At 49.3% G+C, this 10,000-nt stretch overlaps 1 protein-coding gene across 1 annotated transcript in view; it reads right to left on the reverse strand.

Moving 5' to 3' along the window:
* LOC125041728 (cytochrome P450 9e2-like) overlaps window positions 1-10,000 on the reverse strand; it is a 13,831-nt gene that overhangs the window by 1,080 nt on the left and 2,751 nt on the right. The window contains exons 2-7 of the mRNA XM_047636973.1: window positions 9,705-9,882; window positions 8,862-9,579; window positions 8,484-8,702; window positions 1,263-1,323; window positions 391-581; window positions 1-183 (exon numbers count right to left, since the gene is read on the reverse strand). The exon at window positions 1-183 is cut by the window's left edge and continues 1,080 nt beyond it. Coding sequence (XP_047492929.1) covers window positions 14-183; window positions 391-581; window positions 1,263-1,323; window positions 8,484-8,702; window positions 8,862-9,579; window positions 9,705-9,881 — 1,536 coding nt within the window. The 5' untranslated portion in view covers window position 9,882 and the 3' untranslated portion in view covers window positions 1-13. The remainder of the gene's footprint in view (window positions 184-390; window positions 582-1,262; window positions 1,324-8,483; window positions 8,703-8,861; window positions 9,580-9,704; window positions 9,883-10,000) is intronic.

A 10,000-nucleotide genomic window follows, 5' to 3' on the forward strand; every position in this document is an offset into this window, starting at 1 on the left:
CTCCTTTCCTTTTTCACTCTTCTTTCAAAGGTGTCAGGAGAAGGTTAACCCCGTCTTTTGGCCTCAGCAAACCTAAGCCAAAGTCAATCTTAATTTCTTCGTGTCCTGGTGCCAACTTCATGTCTGAGGCAAGGAGCATCTTGGCCAGACCAACTTTGGCTTCCATGAGGGCAAATCTCATCGCTGCAAGGAAAGCGAAGTGATTTATTGCTCATTAAGTCTGGGTACTATAATATATCTTGTTAGTAGAGAAAGCCAGAGAGGGAGGTAGAGGAAGAAAGAAAGACAGAAAAAGAGAGGGAAAGACAGAAAAGAGAGAGAGAAAGGACTATCAAGACAAGACGATATTATTCAAAGCCAATCTCACTCCTAAATCTCAGGTTATCTCACCTATACAGTTCCTGGGTCCGATTCCGAAGGGAATGTGCGTGAGGTGGGTGATGTTCGCCTTGTTCTCCGGCAGGAAGCGCTCGGGGCGAAATTCCTCGGGCTCAGGCCAGTACTTCGGGTCCCGTTGGATGTTGAAGATCGGGCATGTCACTACTAAGCCAGGCTCGAGGGTCACGTCCGTGCCAGGGATCCTGCAAGGATTTGAGGTTAGGCATTATAAGTCTCCTTTACCTCTTTCTCTGTGCGCCCTTAGGAAACTAGGCGGGAGCTCGTTTCTCATTGCTTTTCTTGGCACATATCGGGAATTGATGTAGCTTTTGCGATATATATGTGTTTGTGTATCTATGTGGCTATATGTATATATATGCACATAAACACACATATATGCCTATACATCCATCTATGTATTTATATATGTATATGTATATATACTATATATATATATATATATATATATACATTAATATGTATATATATATATGTATATGTGTGTGTTTATATAAATATGTCTATATAAATGTATATCTATATATATCTATACATATATACATATACATATATGTATGTATATACATATATATTTGTACACACAGAAATTTTCGTGTGTGTGTATATTAACACACATGTGCTTATATATACATATATATCCACATAAACACACACACACACATATATGTATTCATATATATATATATACATATATACGAGAACAAAAACAAAAAAACACACATGCACAGTCACAAGTATAAATATACATATATGTATGGAATACATATAAAGTATTAAACCACACTCAAGAATGCATGCTATGTTATAGGTAATTTACACCTAAGTAGGCCTATATTGACAAAAGTATTTTTAAAAGGTCTTACTTGTATTCCTTTACACACATGCGCTCCAGGAAAAGCCCCGGTGGGTACATACGGAGGGTTTCTGTGAAGAGAAAAATGGAAAGGTTAATCGCGCTCGGGAAAGGAAGACTTGGCAACTCATCCAGATTCTGGCATGGTTCAATTCTTCGATTCTCTCTTCTATCTAGGCACAGCAAAGGTCGCGGGCTCGCGCCACGCAGCCGGCTGGGGGCCGCCGGGGTAACCATTCCCCGTGCCGCCCCGCTTCTCGGTCGGTTTGTGGCCCTGCCCTTCACACAGGCGACCGCTTCCGTCTAGACGTCCGGAATGGTTTCCGAGTACCGCCCCCCCCCTCCCCCTCACTGAGGTGAAACAACCTTTGGATGGTTGTTTCAGAGGGAAGAAAGGAACCAGCTGGCAAAAGGACAAAACCCTCCTTCGCTCACTGAGGTGAAACAGCCTTTGGATGGCTGCTTCAGAGGGAAGGGGGGAACACTTTGAAAAGACACAGGTCCTTTCCTTCCTCACTGAGGTGAAACAACCTTTGGGTGGTTGCTTCAGAGGGATGAAAGGAACTGCCTGGCAAAAAGTGCAAAACCTCCCTTCCCTCACTGAGGTGAAACAGCCTTTGGGTGGCTGTCTCAGAGGGAAGGAGGAATCCCCTCGAAAAGACACAGGTCCTTTCCTTCCCCACTGAGGTGTAACAACCTTTGGGTGGTTGCTTCAGAGGAATGTAAGGAACTGCCTGGCAAGAACGCAAAACCTCCCATCCCTCACTGAGGTGAAACAGCCTTTGGGTGGCTGTTTCAGAGGGAAGGGGGAACTACTTTGAAAAGACACAGGTCCTTTCCTTCCTCACTGAGGTGAAACAACCTTTGGGTGGTTGCTTCAGAGGGATGAAAGGAACTGCCTGGTAAAAGTGCAAGACTCCTCTTCCCTCACTGCGGTGAAGCAACCTTTGGGTGGCTCCTTCAGAGGGCTGAGCAAAAGGGCTCCAAACAATGATGTCTCGTAGATGGAAGGGCATCCCCTCTGGTCTCTCCCCAGGGGTTTACACCTACCCACGCGTTTGCCGTGCGTGGCAGCCTTGTGCGCTGTAGAGACGGAAGTCCTGGAGGTTGAGCGATGCCGTGAACGAGTACGCCCTGCGGCTAGCAACACGCCTCTTTGGTCCTCTATTCCAGCAAGACAGGCGGCCTGATCCCGGCCCGGTCACGGTCAATCGGCTGGTCTCCCCCGAGAGGCCGCCATTGGCACTCACAATGGTCCGTGAGCGCCGTCACAATGGCTATTGGCTGCGTATATCCTCTCATCACTCCTGTTGCTGTTAGACACTGGTTCTGACACTCAGCTTCCCCTTGTTGGACTCCGTGGTGGGTGGGGGCGTGAGCGGATGAAGCACTTACCAATTTATGGAAAAAATTATAAAACACCCCCCATAGACTGATAAAAATGTTGACGAACCGCGCAAGGCCCAGACCACGGCAGTCACCATGAAGGTATATGTGCCTTCCGGTGGCAAAAGAAAGCCCCATGCACAGGATGACACTGTCACCCCTGCTGCTAAGGTGGACAAGACCGAAGCCAATGGGTCTGTCCACCGAATAGTCAGACATCTTGACTCGCGAGCTGGCCTCTCCAGGCCAACAGCTAAGCCAGGGAGGCCCCTGAGTTTTCAGACGGCCTCCCCGATTGAGAGGGGAGAGCAGGCTGAACCAGTCGCATCAGCTGCTGCCTCCACAAACAAGCCCGAAAGCCGAAAGGGCGGGCCGAAGGGTCCAAGGCCGGAGACCGACTCTGATGAAGAGTCGGGACCCCCTAAACGCTTCGCCTAGTTTAAAGTGCCAGCTAAACCCGAAGGCTTCGACAATGCCTACCAATTGGTCAGGGCATTGGAGTTGCAACAGAAAATCCGGTTGTCGATCCGGGTCACCCGAGATCAGGGCATGATCACAATGCCCAAAGATCAAGCTACCTTGAATTTCCTCCGGGAAACGAAGGAGCTAGCCGATGGGAGGAAAGTGTGTCTTTCCCCACTAAGTCCCGAGGAAAAGAGAACCAAGATGGTGCTACTTGGCTTCTCAGTCTCGTACGATGTGGAATTGATCGTTTCACACCCACAGGTCGTGCAGGCTTCCCAAATGTCGAAGGGGAAGACTCCAACCAGGCAAGTCCTGGTGACAATGAAAGGTGCCCCAACCACTACCCTTGATCTGGGTAACTGGGGCACCTACAACCTTCGAACGTATGTGCCAGAACCACTTCGGTGTTTCAAGTGCCAAAAATACGGTCACCACCAGGCTAACTGTACAGCCAAGCCTAAATGTGGTGTCTGTAGCAAGGCACACAAAACAGAGGTATGCCTCAAGGCATACAAAGAGGAAAAGAGGGACACAACAGCCAAATGTCCCAACTGTGCCAAGAAGCATCATGTCTGGAGCCTGACTTGCTCTGTCAGGAAAGATGCGGCCCTCAGGTGACAAGAGGTTGCTCAAAACCGACCAGACTTTGTTCCTGCCCCACCAGGCACCCATGTCTGGGGAAGGAACAAAAGCGAAAAGGCCTCCCGACCTCCTAAGAGGAAGGAAGCCGCCCCCCAGCCGACACCGGATGTCTCCAACAAAAAGGAGTTTCCGACAATGCCAAAGGTGCAGAAAAAGAAACTAAAGAAAAAAGGTTCTAAGAGCACCACAAAAACCTCCCCAACAGATGATCATCTCCTCTTTGACGAGGACGATATGACTCTCCTGTTAACTGCTGTTGTCTCAGCAGTAGCAACAGCCCTGGGGAGGTCGAGTGAGGAGGCCGAGAAGGCAGTTTCGGTCGCCATGACGGCAATGACCCAGACTGTCGCAGCCCTGAAGGGAAGAAAGCTGGTTAGAGCAAAACCAGCCTCACCCTCACCCCAGACGAGACTCCCCTCCCCACTCCAAACCAGGCCATGCCTTCACAAACAGAGCCAAAACGGGCTGAATCTGTGCAGCCAGAGCCTGATCACGCTGACCTTGCCCAGGCAAGGCCAGCAAGGCCAGCCAAGAAAAAGCCGAACCAACCAAAGTCAGAGCTACCAAAGGCTCTCCACCTCCCAGTGGACCCAAGGATAGCCTGACAACAGACGAGGAGCCCTCAACCAGCGAGGACCTCGCAATGGAGTTGTCAGACTCCGACGATGTCTCTGATGTAACTATCACTTAGTAACATCATGACACACCATCTAAGCATCCTACAGTGGAACATCAATAGCTTCTCTGCAAAGAACGCTTTTCTCCAAGCAGTAGTGCGATCAAGGAACATTGACATTGTCATGCTCCAGGAGACATTAACAGTGGACACTGTTCGCTTCTCAGGGTACCATGCCTTCACACTGCCACGAACACCTGGCAAGAGAGGCTTTCTCACCCTTGTGAGAGCAACAATCCCCTGCTCCACAATAGCCGATGCATCGCACTGTGGAGACGACGTTGAATCCCTTGCCGTCGAGGTTCACCTGGCCGGGGGGCCCCTCAAACTGTACAACGTGTACAGCCGGCCACGCTGTAGAAGCTTAGACATCAGCCAGGTCTGTGCTTTTGCTGCACATGACCGAGTGATCATAGGGGGAGACTTCAATGCACACCACCCCATCCTGGCTCCCTGCCGGGCACCGGATGCGGCCGGCTATCACATAGCCGACGTGCTAAAGACATTCCCTGAGATCGCTCTCCTCAACACCCAAGAGCCAACACATGTCAGAGGAGGAGTCACTGCGACTCTGGTGGGGAGGATTGGCTGGCGTGTCGATGAGACCGTCACAAGTGACCATTACGGCACTATAACTACCCTCATGGATGCTGGCCCAGCCGAAATCCTAAGACCGAATCCAAGATGGAAAACAGACAAGGCCAACTGGCAGGCGTTTCAAAACGCCTTGGCCCTCTGTCTGAGAAGCAACGATCCCCCACAAAGCGAAAATGTGGAAGTGCTCGAAGCTAGCCTGCTAAACGCCATTAATGAAGCAGCCTCACAGACCATACCCAAAACTCGGCCTGGGTCCAGAAGTCACAAAGACGCCTGGTACTTCAATGACGAGATCAGGGAGGTCAACCACAGGGTGAACATGTGCCGAAAAAATATTCCGAAGGCAAAGAACCCCTGACAACTTATCATTCCTAAGGGAGGCTGTCACGGATGCCAAGGAAACTGCCAACAGAGTCAGGCAGGAAAAGTGGCTGGAATGGTGTGAGTCCTTCGACCACCAAACCACCCTTTCAGAGCTGTGGCAACGGGTCAAGCGAGCTACCAGCCGCTCAGCCCCGAGGTGCACCCATCACGACCCCCAAGCAGAGGCTAACAGACTGGCGCACGAGTTCTCTGCGAGAACAAGCAGCAACAGTCTGCCAGCCGAGCTAAGGGCAAGACAAGAGCGTCTACAGCCAGACAGACACGCTCAGATCAGAGAAAGGGCAACCGAACCCAATAACTCAGACATTATCTTTTCTCTGAGGGAACTAAGGAAAGCCTACAAAACCAGTTCCAACACAGCCCCGGGCTCTGATGGGATCTCGTACCCCATTATCTCCCACCTAGGACTAGCAGATGAGCGTGCCCTCTTGCAACTCATCAACAAGTCCTGGGAAACTTCCACTCTACCCCAGAGTTGGAAGAGGGCTACCATAGTTCCCGTCCCAAAACCAAAGGAGCCGGGGAAGTATCGCCCCATCTCTCTTCTCAGCTGCCTGGCCAAGATGGCTGAGAGGATGGTACTAAACCGGCTTCAATGGAAAACGGGACCCCCGCACGAACACCTCCACGGGTTCACAAGGGGCATGGGCACAGCACACTGCATAGCCACGCTCTTAAGCACAATCAGCAAGGGCCCAGCTGTGGTGGTATTCCTTGACCTGGAGAAGGCTTTTGAACTGGCAAGTCCGCTTGCCATTCAGGAAAGCCTGATTCAGAAGGGAATCAGAGGAAAGCTCTTGGCTTGGATAGGTGACTACTTCAGGAACAGGACCGCCAATGTCAAATTCCAGGGTCACCTATCGCAGCACATGCCGCTCAAAAATGGAACGCCTCAGGGTGGGGTTCTCAGTCCAGCCCTATTCAACACTTTAATGTCCTGCATCCTCAACATAAACCTCCCAGTAGGGTGCCAGATCATCTCGTATGCAGACGATCTCGATATCACCTACACTGGACCACGCAGCCAGAATAAAGCCCAGCGTTGTCTGGACCTCGTGTCAGAGGAGTGTTGTAGGACAGGACTAAAGATCTCTGCAGCCAAATCCAAAGCCATGGCTCTGAGACAGAGAGTTCGGGCTACCTACCTATACCTTGGGGTAAGGATAGACCGGACCCTCTTCTTCCAGAAGGAGGTCAAGTACCTGGTTGACCGAACCAAAGCAAGACTGTCTGTCATGAGAGCAATGACTGGGAGACGCATAGGGGACAGACACAAAGTACTAAGATCATTCTATGTACATGCTGTCCGGCCCATTGTGGACTATGCCTCAGTCGCTCTAATTGCTGCAAAGAAAAAGCACACAGACAAATTAGAAACAGTCCAAAATGAAGCTGCCAGGATCATTCTGGGTGCCCCGAGGTGGACGAAGTTCCTCAACCTCCTGATGGAGGCAAACCTTCTCCCTCTGGATCTAATGGCAACACAATTCCTGTCAAAGGTCATCCAGGCTCCCAGGAACACAAGCCTAAGACAAAAATTAGTCAGATGCCTCGAACAAGACAACGAGCTCGTTGCAAACAACTCCTGGCTGTCTCATACAGCCAGGGTGTTGATACGCCATCAGCTCAAAGAACAGCTTCTTGCTAAGGGCATGGACTCCCCCCACCCCGACTTTGCCGAAGCCCCGCCGTGGGCACTGAGCCTGATAGAGTTCAACATAATGAGCCTGTCAATGAAAATGAGCCTATACCCCATGCATAGCCTAAAGGCAGAAGCCCACAGGGTCATGGCAGCCATCACTCCTCCGGGTAGTAGAACATACAACACGGATGGATCGGTCGATCCCTTGAGCCACACTGCAGGCGCCGGCTTTGCAGCAAGGGATGCCACGTGATCCATGAGGGTAACAGACAACACCTCCTCGCTACAGGCAGAGGCAGTTGCAATCATGGGAGCCCTAGGCCACGCGTCCCTAAGGGAAGGACACATGGTCATACACACAGACTCCAGGGCAGCCATTGACTGTCTTCAGCACAGCTCACCCACAGACAACATCTACCTCACAATGGCACAGAGAATTCTTGCTCAGGGTAGAAGAATTATCATCAACTGGGTCCCAAGCCACATCGGCATCAGAGGGAACGAGCTTGCTGACAGACTAGCCGTCGCTGGCAGGGGTATGCCCCCAAATCCCATGACGATAAAACCGAGCCGAAAATTACTTATGGAGAAGTGTGCCTTGGTCGGTCGTACCTTCCTACGGCAGCTCCACAGAGAGGAAACGAGAACCTCCCCCCCGGCCAACTGGTACTCAGACGCCACAGGCTATGAACTACTGGCACTCTCTGAAGTAAGCAACAGAGGTACCGAAGTCATTCTTCACAGAATGCGCCTAGGTTACCACTGTGCATGGCAGATTATCCCAACAATCGAACGCGATGAAAGGTGCTGCAAGCACTGCGGCGAGCCGAATGCCACAATAGTCCACTACCTAGAAAATTGTGACCATACACAATTCCTGAGACATGGACCGCCCACAACAGCCGCCGTGCTGGTAAAGAGGCTAGGCGAAATGCTTACACCATGGCGGCAGGAGCGCCTGCTGGCAATCCCGCCGCCACGGTAAGCACCGAGTGTCAGACAACTCAATGAGACAGCCGTAAAAAGCTGACACAGGCCGGGCCATATTTAGAAGGCCCGGGCGAAGCTAGAACTTCGCAAACCAAACCACCACCACACCACTCTCTTCGTTTTTTCTTTTTTTTTTCCTCAGTAGCTGACCTTTGACACCTATGCTTTGTACATTAAAGATGTATATATATATATATATATATATATATATATATATATATATGTGTGTGTGTGTGTGTGTGGGTGTGTGTGTGTGTGTGTGTTGTTGTCTTCAAAACTAAACTTTATTTCCCTTTTCTCGGAAGATTTGGCGAATTGGAGTATTACTCAGTCTGGGATGAGTTACCCGTTTGTCTTTTTTCTTTCCTGGGGATGCACCGAGTACTAAAATCTGACAATCAGCACTTCCATTTAAGACATTAGAGCATAAATTAATCTGGGAGACTTACCCATGACACAAGCATCAAGATATTTGGCTTCCATAATCCCCTGGTAGGTTATGTCGCCGTGTTCCTCGACCATTTCACTGATCTCCTGACGAAGGCGTTGCTGGATCTCTGGGTGCTTGGCAAGTAGGATGGACGCAAAGGCCAGCGTGGAGGCTGTGGTATCGTAACCGGCGATCAGGAACATAACACTTTGGGAGATGATAGTCAGTTCATCCAGTGCTGCGAGAATGGAAAGTGTCTGCTTTTAATCACTATCTGGTGTAAATGAGGTGAGTTGTATGGTAAAACTGTAAATGATAGGTATATGTCTTAAACTGCAGAAAGTTAACACTGTAAATTGCATGATGTGAATCCATTTAGTTGTAAGTTACTACTCACCTTGCTTAGACTGGGATGATTTACTGTCGTCTTGCATTGCCGTGATTCCTTCGGCATCGCCAGTGGAGACTTCTGCCTCCAGCAACAGATCCAAAAAGTCTCCTCTTTTATTTCCACTTTGCCTCGCTCGCATGGTCTCACGGGCAACTTCCGTAAAGAAATCTGTTGCTGGTACTGAAAATCTCATATTGAATAGCTTGCCAAGTTTAGGAAATACGCTCAGGAAAACAAGTCTCCATATCATTCCCGGCGTAATTTTGAAAAAAGTGTCAACCTTTTCAGCAAATTCTGCCTTTTCATCCACTAGTGAATTGCATTCAATACCAAAGGCACAAGAAGCAATTGTGTCCATGGTGAAGCGGCCAAAATTATACTTCATGTCGACAAAGGGCTTCGTGCGTGCTTCCTTCAGGCAGAAGGAGACGAGGTCGTCGGCCTTTTTACACACGAGCGGGAACATCCCCTTCATTCTGCCTGAAGTGAAAGTGGGAGACATGATGGCTCTCAGTTTCTTCCAATCTTCGCCTGTCTTCAGAGACAACATGTTAGCCATTACTTTGTCCTTCTCGCTCGGCATGTTTAGTGTCCTTCTGTCCATAAAGTGGTCAAAGTCCTTCACGTAAATGTGCCTCATGAGTTCTGGATCGCCCACCAGTAACATGGGCTCGTGGAAGGTGTAGACACCACTTAACTTTGATCCACTATAGTTGAAATAGACCTGTTAAGAGTGGAGGGATGTATCACGAGACTAAAATCTATAAAGAATTATACAAATATTTCTTACTAATCACTGTGGCGTCTAATGCTCAATAACACAATAATTTACAGAAAAAATTACATTACCTCTTTTTCAAAGTTACATCTTTTATCTGGGAGAAGCAATTTATGCGCATGACCGATGAAAGGGACCACAGGCGGAGTGGGCACACCTTTATTTGCCCAGAACCTGTGTTTCCACCACGAATATGCCCAAAACAGTGCTAGCGCCGCACCCAACAGCAGCCATGTTACTCCAATCATCCTGGTGAGAAAAAATCATATAAATCAAGAGAAAATCAGTGGATGGTGAAGACTTTTAGAGTGGGTATTTGGAACACGTAAACAAGTGCAATTCAACTTAATTTTATTTACAAAATATA

The sequence above is a fragment of the Penaeus chinensis genome, chromosome 31 (genome assembly GCF_019202785.1).
Source record: "Penaeus chinensis breed Huanghai No. 1 chromosome 31, ASM1920278v2, whole genome shotgun sequence".
NCBI classification, from domain to species: Eukaryota; Metazoa; Arthropoda; class Malacostraca; order Decapoda; family Penaeidae; genus Penaeus; species Penaeus chinensis.